At 50.5% G+C, this 25,354-nt stretch overlaps 1 protein-coding gene across 7 annotated transcripts in view; it reads left to right on the top strand.

The window, feature by feature from the left end:
- GIGYF1 (GRB10 interacting GYF protein 1) overlaps window positions 1–15,682 on the top strand; it is a 35,223-nt gene extending 19,541 nt beyond the window's left edge. For 3 of the 7 annotated variants that reach the window (XM_060281946.2, XM_060281942.2, XM_060281944.2), the window contains 17 exons: window positions 652–817; window positions 920–1,102; window positions 1,734–1,891; window positions 3,085–3,244; window positions 3,369–3,535; window positions 4,203–4,303; window positions 4,534–4,638; window positions 6,237–6,355; window positions 7,555–7,637; window positions 7,930–8,082; window positions 9,017–9,133; window positions 9,241–9,396; window positions 10,831–11,006; window positions 11,109–11,266; window positions 12,513–12,676; window positions 14,040–14,181; window positions 15,197–15,682. In XM_060281946.2, coding sequence (XP_060137929.1) covers window positions 652–817; window positions 920–1,102; window positions 1,734–1,891; window positions 3,085–3,244; window positions 3,369–3,535; window positions 4,203–4,303; window positions 4,534–4,638; window positions 6,237–6,355; window positions 7,555–7,637; window positions 7,930–8,082; window positions 9,017–9,133; window positions 9,241–9,396; window positions 10,831–11,006; window positions 11,109–11,266; window positions 12,513–12,676; window positions 14,040–14,181; window positions 15,197–15,249 — 2,361 coding nt within the window. In that variant the 3' untranslated portion in view covers window positions 15,250–15,682. The remainder of the gene's footprint in view (window positions 1–651; window positions 818–919; window positions 1,103–1,733; window positions 1,892–3,084; window positions 3,245–3,368; window positions 3,536–4,202; window positions 4,304–4,533; window positions 4,639–6,236; window positions 6,356–7,554; window positions 7,638–7,929; window positions 8,083–9,016; window positions 9,134–9,240; window positions 9,397–10,830; window positions 11,007–11,108; window positions 11,267–12,512; window positions 12,677–14,039; window positions 14,182–15,196) is intronic. The other 4 variants (XM_060281948.2, XM_060281945.2, XM_088655907.1 and 1 more) reach the window with 3 other exon arrangements.
- Window positions 15,683–25,354: the final 9,672 nt, after the last annotated feature.

The raw sequence follows: 25,354 nt of genomic DNA, 5'->3' as shown, positions 1-25,354 counted from the left end.
CCCTCGGCCAGTAGAGAGAGATGAGCGCCGCAACCCCAGAGTCGTCCGCAACTGGACCTAATGGTCAGCGGTCCCTTTACCTTTACCTAATTGCCTTCTAAGCCACCATTTTCCCGCCTGCAGTTGAAGACACTTATTCCGACAGGCCTTTGGGGGGCTGGTTATTCCTTAAGGAAATGGTTTTTAAATCGTGCTGTACTGTTTTATTTATTTTTATTGGAATTGATCTGTTTTTTAAGTATTGTTTTAACCCTTGCTAAATTATTTTTTTCATTATTTTATTAATGGGTGTTTTTTTTTTAGCTTTTTGTATTTTTAAAATTTGTGTAAGCTGTCTTGAGGTCCAGTCTGGAGAAAAGGCAGCAGGATGATGATGAAAATTAAAAAAAAAATACTCCTTGGGGTGAGAGGAGGTCATATAGCCCCTGCCAAGTATTTCTCTCCCCCCCCCCCCCGAGGTTTGGTTGTTCCTTCCCCTGTGGCCTGGTTCTTGCTCCTTCCCTTCCCATAGGCCACCCTTCCTTTCCCAACTGGATCCCTTCCAGCTGAATAAGGACTGTGTATGGTGATGGGGGGCATCCCCGAAACCCCCCCACATGACTGTTCTTCTTCTCAAAGCTGACAATGGCCTCTTCTCTTCTCCTTCTGCAGAAGAGCCCCAAAGAGCCGATCCTTGAGGAGCAGGAGTTAAGCTTCCAGCCCCTGCAAGAAGAGGAGGAGGAGGAGGAGGAGGAGCTGCCGGAGGCCAAGGATGGCGACAGGAGAGAGGGCGGGGAGGTCCCTGCCAGCCCCACGGCCAAGGAGGGGCCGGAGAGAGGTGAGAGGCTGGAGGAGGTGGAGCTGCTCGGACAGAGGGCAGGAAGGCTGTAGGCTTAAGCCCCCCCCCCAATAACCACCCCTTCCCCTCCTTTTCTCTTAGAATGGAAGGAGCCCCGGCAAGGGCCGGAGGAGAAACTGCCTGCTCCTCCTGGTGCCCCGTGGCGAACGGGCCCCTCTTTCCCCACTGCTACTGCCCCCGTGGGTGAATGCGAGAGTGTCTCATCGAAAGTGGAGGTCTCAGGGCTGGTGCCTGGTGGCAACAAAGAGAAGGAAGCTCTCGATGGTATGTGGATGAGGGAGGAAGGGGGCTGCGACTTCCCTTCTTCCTAGTGCAGGGGTTGGCAAGGCTTACTCCCGTGGAGGTCCTCCACGGGCCGGAGTGGCACAGCGCGACGCCAGAAATCGCTTCTGCGTACGTCCAGACGCCAGAAATCGCGCCTGTGCAGAAGCCATTTCTGGCGTCTGGGCATGCGCAGAAGTGATTTCCGGAGGTGTGGAAGAGAGTCCCTGCGCCGTGCTGCGCCGGTTTAGCGCGGCGCGCAGGGACTCGCCGAGCGGACGGCTTGGTGGCGGCTTGTGGGCCGGTTAAATGGCCTCCATGGGCCTTAGGTTGCCGACCCGTGTCCTAGCACTTAACAGGGCATCACAACTGGCGGCTGCTTGACCGTCTGCTGCACATTGGTGGAGAATGCAGGCAGCGACACCGTTAAATCACAAGGAAACCTGGCAGCTAGGGAAAGGGTTGGCGGGGGCAGAAACGGGCCAGGCTGGCTTCGTAACCCGCAAGGGAGCCTCTTCTCCTGCCGCCCCAGTTGTCTTGTTTGGGGGGGGCTCCTGGAGACAGGGTGATTCTGTGCAAGGGAATGAACCCTCCTCCCTCCCTCCCTCCCCTCCTGGCCCTCTCCCACCTCCAGGGGATCCGTGCCTCCTCAGCCACCCGTCACAGCTCAACCCCGCTGCTGTGGCTGCCCTTCCCACGCCGGCGTCCTCGTCCGCAACTGCTGCTGCTGCTACTACTGAATTCACAGTTGGGGACAACGAGGATGAGGACGGGATGAAGCACCTGCAGCAGGTGAGCAAGGGTTGCAGGGCCAAGGGAAACGCTCCGTATGGGATCGCTCCTGGACCTGGCTTTGTGTGGGTTGGTTGCATAGCTGCCAAGTCTCCCGTATTCCCCGGGTAACCCCCGTTTTCCCAGCCGTTCCCAGCTGGAAAAACAGATTTTTTTGTTTCCCCCCGGTTTACTTACCAACCAGGGGAGGCTCCTTCTGCGCATGTCTGGAGTCTCTGGACATGCGCAGAAGCGATTTCTGGCATGGCGGCCATTTTGGAACTGGGCGGAGCATGCTCAGAAGCGACTTCCGGTGCTGCTCTACCCAGTTCCAAAGTGGCGGCAGCGCTACTTCCGGTCTGCCCATCCCTTATTTTTCCGGCAGGAACTTGGCAGGTTGCAGCAAACGTGTTTTCATGGCTGGCTCCCACAGACGCTTGCTTTGCTAGTGACATGCCAATGCAGGGGCTCTGAATCTTCTTGCTGAGGTGGGGGCTGCCCACCCCCCCATCCCGATTTACTAGGTCAAGATCCCAGCCTTTTGGCTTTGGTTTGATTCATAACAGACTTTTAGGAGACATCTGAAGGCAGCCCTGTTTAGGGAAGCTCTTAATGTTTGACAGACTATTGTATTTTAATATTTGGTTGGAAGCCGTCCAGAGTGGCTGGGGAAACCCAGCCAGATGGGCGGGGTATAAATTAACAACAACAACACTACCACTTTTAGCCGGCCCCTCTCTCAGGTAAGTGGCTCACAGGTAAGTGGCTCACAGCTCACAGCAATGACCATGGAAAGGCAGTCGGATTGACACAGGCACCCCAAACTCTGCCCTCCAGGTGTTTTTGGGCTACAACTCCCATGATCCCCTAGCTAGCAGGTCCCAGTGGTCAGGGATGCTGGGAATTGCCGTCTGAAACATCTGGAGGGCCAAGGTTGAGGAAGCCTGGATTAACGCATACCAGATTTGTAAAGAAAACCTCTCTGGATCCTGAAGTGAAAATATTTCAGTGACGGTGGGATAGCTAGGAGCTGGTGTTGGAGGTGTCCGACTCTTAAGGGTCATCCAGCCCAACCCGCCACAGTGCAAAATATTTGGAAGTCGTAGGGGGGGTCGTCGTGTGCATTTCTCGGTGTGTGTTTTCACAAGCTCACGACAGACGCACACCATCTCCCTGCACATTTCTCCCCCAACCCTCCCTGCCCCCTTTCCCAGGAAGCGGAGAAGATGGTGGCTTCCTTGCAGGACAGCTCTCTGGAGGAGGAACACTTCACCCAGACCATCGTGGACCACCGCAACACGGCCGCCGCCTTGCCGCTCTCCCACGAGGCAGCCATGAAGTGGTTCTACAAGGATCCCCAGGGGGAGATCCAAGGTGAGCTTTGCAGCCAGCCAGGCAGGGTGGGTGGAGGGTGGGGTGAGGAGCACAGCGGCCGCTCTGGATCCGCAGCCCTGATTCTCCCCTCGGATCACTGGTCTCCCCCTTCCTGTCCTGCCAGGCCCCTTCACGACTCAAGAGATGGCCGAGTGGTTCCAGGCCGGCTACTTCACCATGTCCCTGCTGGTGAAGAGAGGCTGCGACGAGGGCTTCCAGCCGCTGGGCGAAGTCATTAAGATGTGGGGAAGAGTGCCTTTCGCTCCGGGTCCATCGCCACCCCCCTTGCTGGTGAGAGGACCAGGGAGGTGCTGGTGGGGGCAGTGGGGGGTGGGGAAGAGGGCAGTGGTACAGGGGTATCTTGGTTCTTGAACTTAATCCGCTCCGTAAGTCCGTTCTAAAACCAAAGCGTTCCAAAACCAAGGCGCGCTTTCCTAATAGGAGGTAACACAAAACGGATTAATCCGTTCCAGACTTTTGAAAACAGCAATTTAATATGAATTTTGCTATCTTAACAAGGCCATTGATCCATAAAATGAAAGCAATAAACAATGTACTGCAGTCACACAATCCCATCAGTAGCTGAACTGGGTTCCACACAGTCACACAAAAAGAAGAGCCACAAGAACGCAAAATAAATAGCACAAACAGACCGAGCTCAAACATAACACTCAAAACGGAAGTGTGGCACTCAGATTGGAAGCGTAACGCTCAAAAGGAGCACATTTGGCTTCCGGAAAAAGTTCGCAAACCGGAACACTTGCTTCCCGGTATGTAGTGTTTGAGTACCAAGGCGTTTGAGAACCAAGGCACCACTGTATACATGTTTAAAGGATGGTGATGGATTGAGAAGCTATACCAAGCCATCGCCCGTGAGCCACGCTCCCTCCCTCAACTCCCTCGTCCGCTTCTCTGCTTGTGACCTGGGCTGGTTTTGTGTCTTCTCCTGTCTGCCCAGGGAAACATGGACCAGGAGCGCCTGAAGAAGCAGCAGGAGCTGGCGGCCGCTGCCCTCTACCAGCAGCTCCAGCACCAACAGCTGCTTCAGCTCGTCAACAGGTAGCCTACCTCGCAGGGCGGCTGTCACGGTTCCCTTGAAGGTTGATTGTCTTGCAGAAGAGGGGGGACGGAGGCAGGCCTTGGGGCATCCTTGCCTCCGCCCGATGGGCTGTTCCATGGGAGGTGATGTGGGGGGGGGTGCATGCCGATCTCAGGAGGTCAGTGCTGCTGCTTTGCAAGCCGTTCCAGCAGCGGATGGGTTCCTGACACCCCTTTCCTTCCCCCCACAGCAGGCAGTATGCCCAGTGCTCCCTCCAGCAGAAGGTGGCTGCCGGGGACCTGACACAGCAGCAGCTCACCACCTTCCTGCAGCAGCTGCAGGCTCTCAAGCCAAGGTGAGGCCTGGGGTCCCGGAGTCCCAGACGCCCCTTGTGGGGGGGGGGGGTAGGGAAGGAGCATTTCCTCCCAAGGCTTCCCAGCAGCCCTTCTCACTATCAGCCCAGTCTTCTCTGGACCCAGTGGGGTTTAGGATTGTTCACTCAATCAGCTAGTCGCTTTATTTTGCCCAAGGCAACCAGAAGTGAATCCCAATCAATAATAATAACAATATATTTCTTGTACCCCAGGGACGCGGGTGGCGCTGTGGTCTAAACCACAGAGCCTAGGGCTTGCCGATCGGAAGCTGGGCAGTTCGAATCCCCGCGACGGGGTGAGCTCCTGTTGCCCGGTCCCAGCTCCTGCCAACCTAGCAGTTCGAAAGCACGTCAAAGTGCAAGTAGATAAATAGGTACTGCTCTGGCGGGAAGGTAAACAGCATTTCCGTGTGCTGCTCTGGTTTCACCAGAAGAGGCTTAGTCATGCTGGCCACATAACCCAGAAAAACTGTCGACTCCCTCGGCCTGTAAAGTGAGATCAGCGCCCCAAGCCCAGAGTTGTTTGCGACTGGACTTAACTGTCAGGGGTCCTTTACCTTTTTTTACTTATACCCCACCCATCTGGCTGGGTTTCAAAAGACTCCACGTAGATACAGGTGGTGGAGAAGGAGAAATGCACTGAAAACATCCCGCTTGCTCTTTAATGATTATTATTTTCTATGCTTTTAGCTGTTATTATTTTTATCTGTAAGCTGCCTTGAGTCCCCGTCAGGGAAGAAGGGGTTGTATGAGAAAATCTATGTGCCAAAATGTATAAAGGAAACAGTAATATTTGCTGGAGGTGTAAGGAGGAAGTGGGTACCTTTATGCATGTATGGTGGCACTGTAGGGAAATCAAGAAATTCTGGGAGGAAATATATAAAGAACTAAAGAAGATAGTCAAATATTTGTTTAAGAAGGAGCCAGAAATTTTCCTTTTGGGTATGCTGAATGAAGAAATTTTTAATGAAGAAATTAAAGCAAAGGACAGGTGTATGCTGATAGCGGGCAGACTCTTAATCGCAAAAAAATGGAAAAGTGAAAAGATACCAAGTAAAGAAGATTGGCTGATTAAATTAACAGATTATCAAAACCTAGCAATTAAAGTAGGTATATGGAAAGGATTGAGTGAGGAAAAAGCAGGGGAAGAATGGAAACCATTTAAATTATATTTAAAGAAACAAGTGGAGAAGGCGAATCTTATAGCAGAGGTATGAAGGGCACAAAATATGAATAAGAAAGCAAAAGAGAGCTATAATAGGTTAATGTATGTAGTATACCAAAGAAATTTAAATCAGGATATAGGATTTTAGTTTCCATTTTGTTTCCATTTTCCTTTTTAAAAATTTAATAAAGATTATTTAAAAAAAGAAGAAGAGAAAATCTATGTGATGATGATAATGACCAGATGCCTCCATGGGAAACACACAAGCATTGCTGTCTCCCAACCATGGAGGTACAGCATAGCAGCCATGGCTCGTCTTACTGGCCTCCCTGGGTTTGTGTGATCCTCCTTTGAAGCCATGAGACGGTTGAGTTTCTCCCCTGCCCCCTAACTTTGCCTCTTTGCTTGTTTCCAGAGCCGGGGAGCAGGGAATGATTCCTTCTATGAACCGATCAATATCTGTGCCAGACACCGGGTCCCTGTGGGACACACATACCTCAGCCTCACCGCAAGCAGGTGACAACTCGAGCCTCTGTGCGTACTAAGAGTGAAAGGAGGAGGAGATTTTGCACAGTTCCAAGAGCAGGGCCTTCGCGCTAAAAGGGAGGCCAGTCACAGTTCTTGGGACGCAGTGTAGTACTCGTGGGCTGGGTTCAAATCCTTACCCCTATCTCCCAAAATGGGATTGTTCCTCAGCTGGCTTGCAAGGTGGTTGTACGACCTAAGAATTGCCTGACCCCGCAAGCGCCCACTCAGCCACGTGGATCAGTGGAATTGGCGCTGCTGCGGATGTTTAGAAAATGGATGAAAGTTTTAATCTGTCGTTGCTTTAAATTTTTAAAAGTCCCAGATTGCTGCTATTTTTTTCTTACCCATTGTTTTATTGTAAACCTCTCTGGAGTTTTTTTCCCCCTTAGAAAGGAAAGAAAGCGGTGTATAGATTTTATGAAAGTAAAAACAGCAACAATAAAACAGGATAACTTTATTACCTTTTAAGCCGGCTCACCACTAGCATTCAAAAAGCGAGGCGCAGGCTCCTGGATCTCACAGGGCTCTACCTTGAGAATTAGGGTTGGAGAGCTTTAATGTTGGTCTCTCGCACGCAAGCGAAACAGCAGCTCCACGTGCCTCAGTCAAGGGCGGGTGGGTGTGGATGTGAGCAACATCCATTCAGTTTTCACCTTTCTTTTCCTGTTCGTAGAACTAGAATCACCCTTGGGGTGGGCGGGTCTTTCATTTCCCCGCAGCTCAGAGATTAAAGTTCAGCGGTTGCGAAACTTTATCAAAATACATTCAAAGTCCACTGGAAGAAAACCGCAAGTGCAGCTAGAAGTGTAAGCAGAGCGGCAGGCCTAGGCTTGACCTGTGGCTGCCAGAGTTGGCAATGGGGTAACCTGGGATGGGAGGGTGCTAAGAGCCGGGGGGGGCGCCCTATAGGTTTAAATGACCACCAGACGCCCAAAAAACTGGTACCAGTGGATCACGCTCGCCAGATAACAGGCCAGTTGAATTCATTAAACGAAGCGGTTTCAATTGGATTTGAATAAAGGTGCAATTAATCGCCACTGTTTTGAATTTTACCTTCCTCGGGGTCGTGCAAATCACTATTCTGAACAATGCTTTTTATAGGGGGGGGGCACTGGACATTTCTGGGATCAAACCCGTGATTTTCTTATGGGTAGCACCTCTTTCTCCCTGCCCACTGCCTCAAATTCCCTCTTGTCTCTTTCCAGGCGGTGAGACCAGCTTATGGGATATTCCAATTAATTCTTCAACTCAGGGTCCAATCTTAGAACAACTTCAACTGCAACATAAAGTGAGTCTGCGCGTTGCAAGGTGGTGCTGGGGTGTGTGGGGTTGAATTGGGGGCCTTCCTGCAACTTAGGGGAGTGGCTCCGTGGCAGGGAATCTGCCTTGCACGCGGAAGGTGCCCGGTTCGATCCCCAGTGGCATCTCCAGACAGACTGCCCCGCCTGAAACCCTGGAGAGCTGCCTCTGCCATTCTGGACAGGCGGCGCTGCGCTAGATGGGACCCCCGGCCGCCTGGTTCTGTTTAAGGCAGCTCCTTGCGTCCTAACCAGTGTGTCCAACCCCTTCCCGCCCCGCAGCTACAAGAGCGGAGAGGCGCCGAACTCAGGGCTAAGAGGGACGAGGACGAGCGGAAACGGCGCCAGGAGGAGCAGAAGCGCCGCGAGGAGGAGGAGGTGTTCCGGCGCAAGCAGGCAAGGGCAGCGAGCGCCAGCACAGCCTCCCATGCGCAGGTGGGGCTCCAGCCCGATAGCTCTCCTTCCTCCCTGGCCCAGGCAGCTCCCCCTCTTCCTCCAGCTCGGCCCCCTTGCGAGCGTGTGGGCCATGCGAACCCTTGCGCTGTGTGTGTAGAGCGACTTCATTCCTCCCTGCCTTTCTGAAGGCTCTGGGACTTGGCCTAGGGGAGGGTGCTCTTTGGAAGAAAGTGGGGTCTCTTTTGGTGGCTTTTTGGGGGGGGATTCAGCAAGCAGTGAATTTGGGCGAGTCAGAATCAAAGCATCTAATGCCCTTGACAACGTGGGAGTGTCCCCCTGGCCTCTTCCGCTGGCAGAACCGCCACCATTCCAGGCTCCACAAAATACCCGTTGTCCCTTTTTGAAAGTCCCAAGTCATTGTCAATTGTTCTCATGGGTGATTTTATTGTTTTTAACCTTTTTTTTGCAAACCGATTTGAGGGCTTGCTTGCCTTTTGCATTCAAGGGGTGGATAAATTTTATGAAATAAAGTGAGACACTGGGAACAGAGAGAGACTCCGGAGGAGTTTTTTTTTTTCTGAGAGGGTGGGTTTCCTCCTCAGAGAGGAAGCAAGATTCCTGGCTGAAGTAGAAGTAGGACCTTTAGCAGGCTTTTTTAACACTTGAAATGTGCCTCATTTTTATGGTTGTAAGTGGTTTTAAGTAGTTTTTAATGCTGTAACCTGCCCCAGAACCTTAAGAGAGAAGGGTGGCTAATAAATGAAACCATCACCATCTGGTCTCCAGCTGTTTTGGAACTACAACTCCCACCACCCCTAGCTAGGGGGACCAGTGACCAGGGGTGGTGGGAACTGTAGTCCAGAAAACAGCTTGGAGACCCCAAGTTTGGGGGACCCTGATCTTAGTGAATTCGGAGGTCTGGTGGCTGGGATTTCAGACGGGTGTGTCTTTTTCCTCTCTCCTCTGCCTCCAGCTGCCCTCTTCCTCGTCCTGGGGCCAGCAGTCGGTGAACAGCTCTTCCTCCACCCAGAACAGCTTCAGCATCTCAGACATCCAGAAGCTGGGGGACGTGCGGGCCTTGCGGGAAGAGGTGAGCTCTGCTCTGGTGCGGGTTTGGGTGGTGGGGTGGCCCTCCTGGATTGCCGGGCGCCAGGCTCCCTTCTCGCCCTCTTCTTGACGCCTCCCCACCCCCCCTAGTGCCGCCACCAGGAGCTTCTGAAGCTGATCCAGCAGCAGCAGAACTCTCACCCGCTGTGGACCAAGCAGAACGTCTCCATGAAGGCCCTGCTGGAGCTACAGCAAGAGAGCGAGAGGCACATGCAGAAGCAGCAGCAGAGGGCGCAGCAGAGAGCCGTGAGTCAGCCCCTCTCCTGCTCCCCCCCCCTGCCCCAGGGCAGCTTGAGAGGGCCCAGCCAGGCAAAGGAAGGAAGGAAGGTGCCTGCCTGGGCCTCAAGCTGCCTTGATCGGGCAAAGCCCTTTCCACCACTGGGCTAGCAGAGCAGAGCCATCCTGGCTAGCAGCTACTGAAAGCCCCCCTCCTCCTCCTCCTCCTCCTCCTTCTCCTCCTCCTCCTCCTCCTCCTCCTCCTCCTCCTCCTCCTCCTCCTCCTCCTCCATGAGTTTGTCTAAACCAGGCCTAGGCAAACTTTGGCCCTCCAGATGTTTTGAGACTGCAACTCCCATCATCCCTGACCACTGGTCCTGTCAGCTAGGGATGATGGGAACTGTAGTTCCAAAAAACGTCTGGAGGGCCGTAGTTTGCCTGTGCCTGGTCTAAACCTCTTTTCAAGCCATCCACGCTGGTGCCACCGCTGCCTCCTGTGGCAGGGAGTTCCGCAGTTTAACTCTGTGCTGCGTGAGGAAGTCCCAACGTTCAGATCCACTAGATGTCCACCCACCCACCTGTATTGTATCGTGCTTATTAGTATTTTAATTCACGCGGAGTGTTTTAATTGAGTTGATAAAGCAATCGAGAAATTTCGTTGTTCCCGCAAGGGGACAATGACAATAAAGTTCTATTCTATTCATTCTAACGTTAGGAGAGAGGGAGAAAACCCCCCCTTTTTCCTTGGCAGGCAGAATTTCATATGCTCCTATCATGTCACCTCTTCCTCTCTTTTCTCTAAACTCAAAAGCCCCAGTTGCTTTAACCCCCTTTTATCATTTTGGTCGCCCTTTTCCGAACCCTTTCCAACACTGCAATATCCTTTTTGAGGTGAGGTGCCCAGGACACGGCGTTCTAGCTGTGGCCACACCTCAGATTTATTTCTTTTAAAAAAATAATAATTCGTGTTTCAGATTAAAATTTTACAATCATATATCGAACATAAATCATAAAAAACAAGATTCCAAGGAATCTCCTGGACTTCCCTCCTCCTCTTTGTGGGTTCTATTATTAACCATTTCCTCCTGCCTCTTTTATAACGATCCGAATCTTTTACATCTCCATTATATCCAGAATTCACCAAGTGTTATTCCACTCCTACTAACGATCTTAATTGTTTACAATGGTCCTTAAGATGAGTTATAAATTTCCCCCATTCCTTATTAAAATTTTCATCTCACTGATTTCTGATTCTTCCGGTCCTTTTGGTCCTTTTAGCCATTTCGGCATAGTCCATCAACTTCATCCATCCCTGGCAGGGACTCCGCAGATTTGTTTCTGCCCTCGTTAAAATCGTTACGAGAGAGCAAGGAAACCTTTTCTCTGTCCACTGTCCTTGCAGCGGCTGTGGAGGGGGTTGGGCTTCTGCAAGCAGGTTGCAAGCTTCTCCCTTTCCCCCCTTAGCACGGCGGCCACAGTCTGACCAGCCTCCCGTCGCAGTGGGGGGCTGACTCGAGCCCCCTATGGGGGGCCCACGAGAAGAACAGCTCCATCAACCTCTGGGAGGAGAGCATGAAGAACGCCAGCCCCCTCGCCAGGAGCCTAGGCTTGAAGAACAGCCGCAGCAGCCCGTCCCTGGGGTGAGCAGCGGGGTGGGGGGCAAACGGGGTGGGGGGCTTTGGGGAGGGGAGAGGGGCAGGATCCGAGCTCAAACCCCCTCCCCCCGGTCTCCTCCCTTCCAGGGACACGTACAACGCCTCCTGTCGGCAGAGCCGGAAGAAGACGGACGAGGAGGAGAAACTGCTGAAGCTGCTTCAGGGAATCCACAAGCCGCAGGACGGTTTCACGCAGTGGTGTGAGCAGATGCTTCATGCCCTCAATACCTCCAGCAACCTTGATGGTATGGGGGGAGGCGGGAGGGGGAGGGGGGAGAAGAGGAAGAGGAGGGGCAGCAGGACAGGCCCCCCCTCCCCCCAGGCTGCCCCGGGGTGGATTGGAGGGGAGGGTAGACGCGGGTTAGTGCAGGCCCAGAGGCAGGCAGTCGAGAAAGCCCCAAACCTCGGCGGGGGTTGGGCTAGATGACCCCCTGGGGTCCCTTCCAGCTCCACGATTCCACGAAAAAGTTGGTTTTGATGCCAGATTTTAGCAGCACAGGTGGTGGCGCTGTGGTCTAAACCACTGAGCCTAGGTGTGAGGGACAAGGGATACACTAGGGCTTGCCGATCAGAAGGTCGGCGGTTCGAATCCCTGCAACGGGGTGAGCGCCTGTTGCTCGGTCCCAGCTCCTGCCAACCTAGCAGTTCGAAAGCACGTCAAAAGTGCAAGTAGATAAATAGGTACCGCTCCAAGCAGGAAGGTAAACGGTGTTTCCGTGTGCTGCTCTGGTTTGCCAGAAGCGGCTTAGTCATGCTGGCCACATGACCTGGAAGCTGTACGCTAGCTCCCTCAGCCAGTAAAGCGAGATTACCTTTATCTAGGGGTGGGAGGGGGCAATTTTAACAGCACCTGTGTGGATTCTTGCTTTGCAAATGGAGGAGGGTGAAGGCAGGTTGTGAATACAGGCGTGTGTCCCCCCTCCCCATTTACGCGCGACTGTGCCCACACGTGGTGCCAGAAACCTGGAAGTCGGAGGGAGAGACCCAAGCAGCCTCAGCAAAGCCCTGTTACAGGGGACATCCTCTTCAGGCTCCAGGGAAGGCCTCCTTGCGAGTTGGAAGCACTGCGAGGCAGGCTCCCCCCCCCAGTTTATGCCCATTTTACGTAAGCCCTGCGTAAACAGGGAGTCACCTGTAATAAACGGGAACTAATAAAGCATGTTTTTAAAAGCAGTCGTCCCACAAAGACTGCATGTTTACATACAAAAAAAGGAATAGAAATAAAAGCCAGTACTTTCCCCCTTCTTGTGCCCACCCCGGTCCAGAGAGAGAGGGGGGGGGGGCTTGCTGTCCTCTGTTGGGAATTGCTTGCAGCCATGACCCGGGAGGGAGGCTTGCTGTTTTCTCCCCCTCTTTCCATGCATCTGTGTAGGCAAGGATGGGAATCCCTTCTCCGCCCCCTTGCCCTGCGATAGGATGTGGCAATATCCTGTTCCTCTTTTTCTCTCTTCCGCCATCCTCTCCCCCCCCCCAAACACCACCCCAACCCAGTCCCCACTGTGGTAGCCTTCCTGAAGGAGGTCGAGTCCCCCTATGACGTCCACGACTGCATCCGCTCCTACCTGGGAGACACGGTGGAAGCCAAAGAGTTCGCGAAGCAGTTCCTGGAGCGCCGTGCCAAGCAGAGAGCCAGTCAGCAGCGCCAGCAGCAGCAGGTGAGCGGGGTTCGGCTGGGGGAAGCGGCCATTGATCTGCCGCAGGCCGTCAACATAGGCAGAAAGAAGAGGGCAAGGGAAGTCCAACTCCAGGTCATGTTTGGCTTGAGAACAGGCAGCTCCCCACCCCCAATAGCAAGATTTGGCCGTGTTGCCATATTTTGAAGAGCATTTGCCAACTTCTACTTACCTGCGGATCACTGGTGACTCTTGTTTTAAACACCCCCTACTTTTATAGGATATATAATATATAGGGGAGAGAGAGAGAGGATATATAGGATGGGACGTGGGTGGCGCTGTGGTCTAAACCACAGAGCCTTGGGCTTGCCAATCAAAAAGTTGGTGGTTCGAATCCCTGCGACGGGGTGAGCTCCCGTTGCTCGGTCCCAGCTCCTGCCCACCTAGCAGTTTGAAAGCACGTCAAAAGTGCAAGTAGACAAATAGGTACCACTCCAGTGGGAAGGTAAACAGCGTTTCCGTGTGCTGCTCTGGTTCTCCAGAAGCAGCTTAGTCATGCGGGCCACATGACCCGGAAGCTGTACGCCGGCTCCTTCGGCCATTAAAGCGAGATGAGCGTCGCGACTGGACTTATTTAGGATACTTACTTATATAGGATATAGAATCTCTGATATATTGCCAGTAGCAACATTCTTAACTGTCAACAGCAAAATAATAATAAAACATATTGCTCCCTCATTTGCCACATGAAAGTATTTGGGCTCACGTCTTAGTGGACATCAGCATGCACAGAACAATTTATTAAACTGGTTAACGTACGTCTGGACTCTCCTTAAGGGCGGAAGCACGTTAACTCTCGCCCTCCCAGGCTCCTTCTCCTCCAAGATCTTGTAGCTCAGCCAGAGTCCTTTTAGTTCAGCCGCAAGAGAAGGGATTTATACAGTCGGTAGGGAGTTTAAGATGCTGCTCTGTTGTGATTCTCTGCTGCAGACTAGCTTAGATCTGAGTCACTAGAAAAATTTTCTTGGGTTACTGTAAACAAAAAGCCCAAGCAGAAAAACCTGAACATTTTTACAAATTTTAAAAATCCACCCGGACCGAAATTTTAATCCTGAAAAAGAGGGTGTGTCCAGTAGCCCTTGTGAGGAGCAAACGGAAGGGAGCCTTGTCAAGTACTCCCTTTATACATATATATCTATTTTAAAGTCTTGGCTGATAGGGTGCCCCAGTGGGCTGGCTCTCGCCTGCCTGCACTGAAGCCTGTCGATTACTCCTCATTCCTTCACCCGAAGTTCACTGCATAAGAACACAAAATGCAAATAAAAGCAGAAGCCAAAACGGCTTTGCGCCCTGGGCGTTTTTGTCCGGTCTCCCTTCAAGACATGCCCATTTGTGTTCCTGGCAGGAAGCGTCCTGGCTGAGCTCCAGCAGCCTGCAGTCCCTCTTCCAGTCCAACCACAGCCCCAAGGCCCCCTCCTTCGAGAACAGCCAAGCCGCCAAGATCAAGAGGCGCCCGATGATGCTCCACGCAGACCCCAGCATCCTGGGTGAGAGGCCTGGCGGTGGGGGATGGAGGGAGAGAGGGGCTGGGTTGACAAAGAGCTTCCTGGAACTGGGGTTCCTGTGGGGTACAGGAAAGGGAGCTTGGTGGTGGGAACCCCCTCCCACCTAAACCCCCACCCCAAGGGAGGGTCCCTAAAACTCCTGCCCCAGGGTCCTTAATCCATTTTTGTCTGCACCAGTTCTGTTGCCTGTAGGAGGGCCATGGTTTCCAACGTGTGGGGCACAGGCCCCACAGGGGGGCAGTTTGATTTTTTGGGGGGGGCAATTTGGAAGCTTGTTTAGTAGACCAAGTGGATGGCTTTTTAGGCTTCCTCCACATGAATAGGAGTTCACTTTTCGAAAATTAAGAATTACAGTGGTGCCTTGCTTAACGAATGCCCTGCTTAACGAAATTTCCGCTTAACGAAAGGTTTTTTCTAGCGGAGGTTGCCTCGCTAGACGAATTCGCTTTACGAAACATTCGTCTAGCGAATCACGGTCTCCCATAGGAATGCATTGAAATTCAATTAATGCGTTCCTATGGGCAAAAATTTTTTTTAAAAAAAATATCAATGCATTCCTATGGGATTCGCTAGATGAATTTTTCGTTATAAGAAAAGACCCGTGGAATGAATTAAATTCGTCTAGCGAGGCACCACTGTACTGTATTTTCCCGTGCGTAAGACTAAATTTTCCCCCGAATTTTTTAAGTTTAAAATTGGGGGCTCGTCTTATACACGGAATGTTGCAGTTATTTATTTCTTCATTTCGGGCTCAAAAAAATAGGTGTCGTCTTATATACGGGGGCGTCTTATACACGGAAAAATACGGTGTATGTCACAGGGGCACCAGGCTTTTAGAGATGCTTAGGTGGGGTATGGCCCCCAAAAGGTTAGGAACCACTGCTGTAGGGTTTCCAGGACGGGAAGGGGAGGGAGTGTTGGGGAGGGGGGGGCGAAAGGATGGGTCAGATGGGGGGGGCTGTCCTCCTGCCTGACGGGCCGTGTTTTCCCCTTCTAGGTTATGCTCTTCACGGCTCCTCAAGCGAGCTGGAAACGGTGGAGGACTACTGACTCACAGCAATAGGAATATCTCTTCCTTTTCATCTCTCTGTGTTTCTCTGTATATCTCTTCTCTCTCTCTATCTCTCTCTCTGTATCTCTGCCGCTGCTGCCTTGATCTAACCAATTTCAGTCTCGGCTGAATGTGCACTGCAAGAGAGGCGGCCAGGTGGCCCCCACCCCCATCATCACCCCCCCTTCCCCTCCTGGACCGGAGGTAGGAGGTCGTGGGGAGGGAGCGGTCAGTGGCGGCAACGGCAACGGTCAGTTGGACACCGGCCAGGAGGAGGATGTTAAGCACTTCTTTCCTTACGAGAAAAACAAAAAACAAAAATAAGCACCTTAACGAACAAAAACGTTTTTTTTCATGCCAATGCACTTTATCTAAAAAAGAAAAAAAGAACTTTTTTTTACAGTGGACTTGTTAAAAACTCAAAAGGAAAAAGGAAAAAAAAAGGAAAAAAAAGATTTTTTGTTTTTGCAATTGCAGAAGATTTTTTTTCTATATACACATATATATATAAAGAAAATCGTTAAAAACCTACAAAAATTTTTATCTTTGAAAAGAAAACACTTATTTTTCACACGGGGATAAGTTTTCAAAAAACAAAAACAAAACGTGAATGGCAATTTCACAAAAGGCTTGATATAAAAAAAGATTTATAAGACAAAAAAAAGAAAAACTTGAAGAAATGCACTTAGAAAAAAAGGAACTGTGTTTTTTTTTACCATTGTTTCGATAACTATATATATATAAATATAAATATATACATTTGTGTAAATACTGTTCAGACTTGCCCCGCACAGTATATATTTTCTCTTACGAAGAGGCCATTTTTTATAAGAATTCTTTCTGTTCTTCTTGTCGTCATTTTTTTAAAAAGAAAATTGCACAAATGCCTACCCTCCCCCCCTCCCACCTTCTGGACGTTACAATTCTATCTGTGTTTTTTTTTGTGGTTGTTGTTTTTTTATAATCAAAGGGAAAAAAGGAGAAGAAAAAAAAGAACTTTGCAAAAAGAGTAATTTTACACTAACGACGAAGCGGGTTTTTTGCTCGTACCAGAAGCTGCTTTGCAAGCTCGACCCCGAGATTCCTTCTCACTCGTTGGCTCCGAAAACCATCTCCTGGCTTCTTCCAAGGAATCTCGCAAAGCGAAGCAGGCACGCCCCCCCTTCTTTTCTTCATCCCCAATGCCGCCTTTTTCAAAATCTCCCCACCTGCGAATTACCTTACAGACTTTCCCTTTCGTTTGTGCTACAGCTCCTCAGAAGGCGACGAGTGTTTTTTCCCCCCAGCGACTGTTTTGCATGTCCGCATGAAGACGCACTTTTTTCCGTTCTGAGATATAAGGAGAGGAAGGGAAGCTCCGAAGGGAGGGGGCGCATTGTGAGTCTTCTGGGGGGTTTTGTGCGTTTGCGTGCGTTTTTGTTACGTTCCCTATCCTCCTGCCCACCTCCCATTCTTCCCTATTTTCCCCCGTGTACACAGTTGAGAATCAAATCGTTAATTGAAAGTGTTGTTCTCTCTCCCCCCCCTTTTGTTGTTTCGAGGAGAAAAAGACCTGAGTTATTTACCGACGTCAACTTAGGAAACTCTCTCCCTGGTGCACTCAGAGCAGAATTGAATGTATTGCATCCTCGGGCGACAATTTCGAAGCTGCAGAGCCACGCTTATTCTCCCCCCCCTCTTTGTGTGTCTCCCCCCTCCCCAAAAAAGCTGCCTGTTACAAGATGGTGTTTGATGAAGAGCAACAAAAGCGCTGTTTGTAAGGGGGGGTGGGGGGCGAGCGAGCGAGCTTCCTTCTTAAAATCTCACTTTAAAACAAGGATGCCACCACCAATGTCTTCTTCGTGGTCTCTCACTCTCAGGAGAGCCTGCGTTTTTAAGACTAAACTCTTCCCCCCTCCACACACACACACACACACACACACACACACACACCGATTTAGGGAGCAGATGTAGCGGAGTGTGTGTATAGTATATTTACAGATGATAACCTTTTATATCATTCATATATATATATATATATATATATATATATATATATATATATATATATATGTTGCTTGAATAGAGATTTCCTCGCGTGTGTGTTAATGAGCTCACAAGGAACTTAATTTTTTGTTCTGTTTACAATCCTTCCCACGCAGGCGGGGAGGGAGGGGCGCTGGGTGCACACAAGGTACTACTTGGAAGTCAGAACCCCGAGAAGTGGCGGTGGCAGGGGGGGGAAGGGCAGGGGTCATAGGAAACCAATTGCCCTGCTCCCCACCCTTCTTAAGCCCCCCCCCCCGACCGCATCGTCTTCCACACCTTGTTGGTAAATGTGTGTGTTGTTGCAAAAGCCCACCTGCTCTCTTTTTTTGCGGGGTGGGGGGGTGGGAGACACGCTTGTTGTGCATCCCCCCCCGGCCAAGGGTGCCTATCGCTCGGTTACGCCAAGGTCTCGGGGGGGCGCTCTGCCTGGTACCCTTGGCTTCTCTCTGTGGCGGCGTGGTTGTGCTTGTTTGTGGGGGGGGATCCTTTAAATGAACGCAACGCAAGCAACAAAAAAGACCCCCCCCCCATAGGAAACAATCCTGTGCTCATGACCAAAATGCTGGAAGGCCCAGCGTCGTTTCCCCCCCGCTTCTGATGTTCCGTATTTTATGTTAATGTTTGCGCAAGACCACAAACTCGGAAGGATCTCTCTGTGTGTGTGTGTGTGTGTGTGTGTGTGTGTGTGTGTGTGTGTCATTTTGATAAGCCCCCCCCCCCACATACTTAAATACTGTGATGTTTTTTAATGGTTCCTGTGTTACAAGGCAGGAGGACGAGGCGATGCTTGGAGAGGTCTGGCCCGCTGCCTCTCTCTCTCTCTCAAAGCAGGATGGAAGAAGGCTGCTCGTTTTTTGGTGGGGGGGGTAGGACTCTGCCCCACTTGCTCTTACCTTCTGGTCAGTATTCATCTGTGGAGGAGGGGAGACCCCACCCCAGACGCCCTGGATCGAGGGTCTCCTCCTCCTCCTCTTCTTCCTCCTCCTCCTCTGTGACCCCGAAAGCTGTTTCCCCCTTTGACGGCGGGGGGGGGGGCACAGTGGGCCAGGCCTCCTCCTGAGCAGACATCCTCCCTGGAGTGGTGGGGGGGGGGTGCGGTCCCAAGGTGGCCAACTTTGGCATTATTCCTCCACCTACAGTGACTCTGCCCTCGAGCCCAACGAGAGTGGCATCTGTCCGTCTCTCCTGCCGGGTGGGCGATGAGCTGTGGGGTGGGGGTGGGGGGAAAATCTCGAAGACTTGGTACCATTTCATCCTCCCCTCCTCCTCTTTTTTTTTGTGTGTGCAAGGAGAGGGGGGGATAGTGCCTCAAGAATGTATTTTAGGAAAGCTGCTTCCTTTGCCTGCCTTTCAATCAAGGGCTGTTACCTTCTTCGTTGTCGGACCCTTATATCAATCAATCGCTCGCTTGCGGGGGGTGGGGTGGCTTTGTTTGTTTGTTCGTGTGTGTGTGTGTGTGTGTGTGTGTGTGTGTGTGTGTGTGTTGGGAGGGGTGTTTTCCCCTCCCCACACCCTCCTGCCATACAATTCTTTTGTGTTCTGTTGAGAGATATTTTTCTTTCTTTCTTTGTTTCTTTTGCACCAAAACCTCGGGATGGGGTTGCGAACTGAAATAATCCTAAGACTCTCTGTTCCTTCATTCGTTTCTTTTTATCAAGGTACGGGCAAAGTTTACAAAAAGAAGAGCTGGCTTGTGGCAGCGGGAGACCCCTCAACCCTGACCTGTAATCCAAAAAATGGGGTCCTTTTTTGGGGTGGGGGCTCAAGAGTAGAATGACAGACATGCAGCCCCTTCCTCTGACTGGAGGACATGCCTGCCCAGCTCTTTAGAATAATAATATTTTTTTCCATGTGTGAGAGACTGTGAGTGAAATGGGATGGATTTCCCTGCCCGCCCGCCCGCCCACTTCTTAAGCATCTTTACTTGTATAAATGCTTGGTTTCTCCCACATACAGAGCAAAACGGGGAACCTGTTTTGTGCGCCCTCGTTTGTGCGCAAACTTTTGCCTTATCAGTTTTTAAGGGAGGCAGCCGGGGGGGGGGAATGACCTTCAACCACCTGTTGGTCTTTTTTGGGGGGGGTTGTGTGTGTGTTCTCCCAGTATTATCAATGGGGTGTGCTTTTTTTTTAAAAAAAAGAAAAAATTAAAAACCCCGAGCAATAAGGAGATTAAAAAAAAAACATGAATTGTAGCACATGAAGAAGCTGGAAAGTGTTTTAATTCCAGCTGTTAATTGGGACGATATGCGTGCTTAGGAGGGAAGCCCCGAACGTATGGTTTTGGTGGGATTTTTGTTGCTGTGTTCCGAGAGGAAATCCTCCAGATGTGAAGATGGTAAAGGGGTTGTGTGTTGGGGGGGGGGGGCTCAACCCCACAGCCGCCACTACAATGGGACTCCTCTTCCTCCGCCACCTCCCCCCCCCCGGAGGAAAGAGTCCGATTTCTGATGCCAGTTTATCTTTACATAAGACAATGGTTTTTGTTTTTTTGCGAGCGTGTGTGTTTGTGAGACACAAGTACTTTCCCCCTTCCTTAGCAGTAGCAGCAGCAGCAGCAATGCCTTTCTTTAACTGATATATATATATTTTGGTCTGGGGGCAACCATTTGGAATGTGACTATGAATGTAAAAAGTGTTGGGTTCAACTTCTCCTGGCTGCCAGTGTGGGAGGGTTATGTGTTGGGGTTTTTTCCCCCCTCTTGGTATTGTGGTGGTGGTGGTGGGGGGGTTGGTTTTAATTTTTTTCTGCTTTACCGGGTGCCAGAAGGGACGGCAGAGTCCTGCGCGTTGAAAAAAAAAAGGGAATGGATTGCTTTGAAATGGCTGCTGGGACAGGGGAGAGAGAAAGAGACTCGAGGGACGCTCTGCGTCTTGCTTTGTCAATTTGGCCATTTCTGGGGAAGATCTCAGAAAAGGGTGTCTCTCCCCTTTCGCTCTCTGCCGTGGAGGGCGCCATCCCAAACTCTCGCCGTTCCCAAAAATTAGCGAAAGCTTTGCGGGGTTGGTTTCCCCCCCCGTTGTTGCGTTTTTTTCTGATGCCTTAAATTGTACAAATGGACAAATTGACTTGCTTCTGGGGAGGGAAGGGCGAGATTTCTGGCAGCCGCGGTTTTGTTCTGGTGGGTGTGGGTGTGCGTGCATTTTCTTGTTCTTTTTTTGTCTAAAAGCCTCTTGAGCCAACCAAAGGGGTGTTAGAACTTGTGCCAGCTCAGAGCGGGTGCAAGGGTTTGGGGAGGGGGGGGGGAACTGCAAAGTCAGAAGAGCTGTCGCCCGGACGCCTGGGTTCTCCGCACGCGGTTTCCGCTTGGCACAGGGGCCAGCGGGAGACGAGCGAGGGGGCTCGCCTGCTTCTACGTTGGCAGAATGGGGACGGTCGGGGTGGTGGGAGACAGACCTGTGCAACCTCCCCGCCCTCCTCTGGACTCTTGTGTGAGGATTCTGCTCGACACCTTTTGTTTTTTCAAGCTTCTAGCCCTCATCAGCCAAGGGTTGGCTAGAGGCCCATCTACCTCCCCCCTGCTGCTGCTGCTGCCGTCGGCGCGGAGAAGAGACGCCCTTCTCCCCTCAAGTATTACAAGAAACTGTGATGGGATACACTCGGCCTCCCAGCTCCTACTGAGAGTGGAAACATGTTTACAGACTCAAGCTTTTCTCGATTTGTTTTTTTGTGTGTGTGTGTGTATTTTTTTTCCCCTGGTGCGAAATCGGCACGAACTTAACTCCGAGAGATGGGGAATCCCCCTGAACTTTTGTGGTTCGCTGAATGTTTAGGGTGGTCCCCAACGACCGCCCAAGGACTTCTTCACTGGAGGGGCAAGCTTCTCTCTCTCGGCAAGCTGCCCGCAGGACTCCTGGGTTCCTCTGCCGCCTCCGCAAAGAGAGCGTTCCGTAGGGTGTCGGATGGAGCCACGGCAGCCAAGGAAGACGATTATACTAAAGGAGTTAAAAGACTCTTCCCCCCCCCCCAACAACAACAAAAAATGGACTTATTTTTGTAGCTTCTTACCCCCCCAGGTGCAAAACGTGGAGGAGGGGGGAGAGAAACGCCTCCACCTCTCTTGTTTCAAATGGGGGGGGGGGGTTGGAGGCAGGACTGTTAAGCTTCTATTCCTGCGCCTTAAGTTTGGGGGTTCTCTCCGCTGTACATAATTGCCAGCCCCCCTCCCCAATCCCACTGGCTCTTTTTTTTTGTTATGCTCCTCTCTCTGGAAAAAAGACGTAGGAACTGTCTGGCTTTTCAATTAGGGGTTATATGTATAAATATTCATGGGTGTTAAAAGATGCCAAACCCCCTTCGCCCCGCCTCCTTTCTGTACAATATTCCCCTTCCCCCACCCCAGAAATGCATCTTTTGTAAATAACAAAGTTTTCTCTTTCACCCTGCAAAGTTTGCAAGGAAATAAAAGCTTAGATGGTTGTGGAACCGGCTTCTGACTTCCTCGATTTGGACGGGGCTCCTTTCAGGTTGGCCAAGGGGTCCAAAGCCCGTGTCCCTGTTCAGTCCAAGGTGGGGCCTTTCGTTTCGTCATTTTTATCTGCCTCACACCGTTAAAAGGCCTCGGAGTGGTTTGCAAAAAAATAAGATCCTCACCGAAAAGATTACCAACCAGTTTAAAACATGCAGTTAGTTAAAAAACACTGGTACCTCGGTTTATGAACACAATTGGTTCCAGAAGTCTGTTCATAAACTGAAGCAAACTTTCCCATTGAAAGTAATAGAAAGTGGATTAATCCGTTCCACACGGGTCTGCGGAGTACTCAACTTGAAGCGTACTTAACCCGAAGCATGGGTGTAATTGGTTCCGGAAGTCTGTTCATAAACTGAAGCGAACTTTCCCATTGAAAGTAATGGAAAGTGAATTAATCCGTTTCAGATGGGTCCGCGGCATTCGTAAACCGAGGTGTTCATAAACCGTGGTTCCACTGTACTTCAAGCAGGTTAAAATTCACACCAGCCCTCTTAAGCTTCTGAGCAGGCTTCCCTAAATCTCTGTGTTTTTAGCAGGCTTCCAAAAAGCAGGCAGCAAATGCGCCTGCTTGATATCAATAGGCAGGGAGTTCCAAAGTGCAGGCCAATGGAGTTTCTGTATACGTCGCCCCACCTGCCATCGCCCCAGTGTCTTGTAAGTCAGGGCTGATGGGAATTGTAGTCTGAAGCACACCCCGAGGGCACCGGGCCGGCGAGGGCTCTTGGGCCCTGCCATGAGGCAGGATGAGGCTCCTGCGTCAGGCAGTGGGTGCTGAAGGGCAGGGCAGGTGGTGGGCAGCTGTTAGGGGAGCATGTGGTACACCACTAAGCAGATCCTTTGCCTCAGGAACAGGTGGAAGGCTAATAGAATTGTAGAGTTGGAAGGGACCCGGAGAGTCATCTAGTCCAGCCCCAGCAATGCCCCCTTCTGGTTCACAGCCAGAGATACACGTCCGTGTTTGTTTTTAGAGTGCAAATGATCTGCTTTGGCAGGCGAATGTGAACCGAAATTGTGCTGCCAGTAATTTCACTCTCAGACCTTCTTATGAGGAAGATTCTCTTATTTTGGGGTGAACATTAGGAACAAAACAAGGCTGTTCTTAACACACTACGGTGTCCTTTATCAGTTCTGCTAAATCAGCTGTGCTGGAAGTGGGGAATGCATCAGCACTGGCAAGCCTGGTGCTTTGGGGGGGGTGTCTTTTCACGCTAAGAAGAAAGGGAGGGGCTTTTTTTAAAACACTGGAAATGCAGCACCCCGTCTTCAGGCAGCAAAATGTCTTGGGCCTGGCCCTTCTGTTTCCGGTGTGGTTTCTCTGCCAAATAAATGTGAGGCGGGTAGACAGACTTTGAGGATCTAGTCACGCTGCACGTATACATTGCCAGGATTTGCCCATTGACCCCCCCCTCTTAAATTTCCTAAACCTTTTTATATATATATATGCAAATTTATGACGTTCTGGTTCGAGGGAGTACTTTGATCACATTCATCCCAAGTGCAATTGCAATAATAGATTTGTGCAAAAGTGTTTGCTGTAGCATTCAAATTTTGCTTTCCCCTTTTCCTAATGATTCCTAACCTGGAATTTGCCGTTTGCACATTGGGGAGGGGGGCATCATTGTTTTCATGCTGCTAACCCCCCCCCCCCAAGCCCAGTATAATTTTCCTGGCAGTCACTGCCAGCTGCAGATCTCAACCAAAACACACCACTTTGTCCAATGGCTTTCCCTGCTTTAATTTCCCACCCATCCTTTGGGTGTGTGTGTGTTGAATGTTCCTAACCCATTTTATAATGTATATAAAACAGAACAATATTAACAGATCAAAAACAGCTGTTCTTGCTAATCGGTTGAGTATCCTTCCATCATTGGCTCGTCAAGATTTAAGTGGAGTTTATTAAAGGTAGACAAATATCACATCCAATTTGCATGGGATTAAATACTATACAGCAGGCATGTCCAACAGGTAGATCGTGATCTACCGGTAGATCACTGTTGTCGTTTAGTCGTGTCTGACTCTTTGTGACCCCATGGACCAGAGCACGCCAGGCACTCCTGTCTTGCACTGCCTCCCGCAGGTAGATCATTGTCTCCCCCCAAAGAAGCTGAACAACTGTGGCTCCCCCCCAAAAAGCTCAACATTTTACCTCCTCCCTGAAAAAACTCAACAACTTTGACCTAAACCCCAAAAAGCGGGGTAGATCACTGCCACTTTTTAAAAACTCTGTGAGTAGATCACAGTCTCTTGGGAGTTGGCCACTCCTGCTATACAGGATAGCAAGCAGTGTGGCAAACCTTTTAAATTAGATGTGTTGAAAGCTTTCGATTCCCCAAACTGGTCTTGTTTTTAACTGCAGTATCAGAATGGTTTCTCTTTAGATGTAGGAGGTTCTTAAAAACTATTTGCCAGCTGTATCGGCAAAGAATAGCCAGGATTGGACTAAAATGCCTTTGAAAATGGCAATCTTAAAATTACTTTGCAAGGCTGTCCTGTCATCGCTGCCTTTTGCTCTCGCGATGGAACATCCGGCAACAGCATTGAGGGAGCATTCAGACATTTTAAGGGTTATGAGGTTGCTGGTGCACAACATAAAATTGGTTTATTTGCAGGTGTTCGCTCCCTTGATTTCAGAACCAGTTTCATCCGCTTCCAAGTTGAAACATCATAATTTATCATTTATACCCCACCCATCTGGCTGGTATTTTATTAATTCAGACATCCATTGGGTTTCTCCGATTACTACTCTAAACCAGTTTATAAATTTAGCACCTAAAACCCACTTGCAAAAACTTGGCTTTTTCCACTCTTGAAACAAAATTGAGAGGTGTCGGGAAACTTTGCCGCCTCTAGACTATTTATGAACTAGTCCGAAAAGCAACTCTTAGTCTGGTTGTTACCCCCATCTCTTTATATCCCTCTGTTGTGAGATCTATCCGTTTATTCTTCTCTCTTATCCAGGAGAGGCAGTGTGGTGCAGTGGTTGCTGCCAGGCTGAGACCGGGGAGAGTTGCTGCCTCTCAGCCTAGCCCACCTTGCAGGGCTGTTGGGTGGATTAAATGAGACCCCCCTGGAGGTCCTCTTGTGGGACACAAATGCAATGAATAAATAACCTTATGCTGTGAGTAATTAATTTGCTCTGGAGTCCTTGGCGAGGAACTGACAGATGGCCATCCAACCTCTGCTTAAAAGCCTCCATCATCTCTTGTGGGAGTCTGTTCCACTGTCGAACAGCTCTTACCCTCAGGAAGTTCTTCCTGTTTAATCGGAACCTCGTCGTCGCTTGAAGCCATGGGTTCGAGTCCTACCCTCCGGATCAGGAGAAAACAAGCTTGCTCCATCTTCCTTGAGATATTTGAAGGTGGCTCTCGTATCTCTCCTCGGTCTCCTCTGTCCCGGGCTAAACATGCCCGTGATGGGAAATCTCCAGGCAGAGTTTAAGAGAAGCCCTCTCCCCTCCTGCAGTTTCCAGCAACAGGGATTCAAGAAGTTCCATGGTTTAATAACACTGTGCTACGCGAAGGACTTTTTATTTGTCCTGAACCTCCCAACATTCAGCTTCAATGGATGTCTGGTTCTATGAGGGTGAAAACCTTTTCCTCCATCGT

This window comes from Zootoca vivipara, chromosome 12 (assembly GCF_965207765.1).
Source record: "Zootoca vivipara chromosome 12, rZooViv2.hap1.1, whole genome shotgun sequence".
Classification (NCBI taxonomy): domain Eukaryota; kingdom Metazoa; phylum Chordata; class Lepidosauria; order Squamata; family Lacertidae; genus Zootoca; species Zootoca vivipara.
This window is presented reverse-complemented; position numbering and strand designations above follow the sequence as displayed.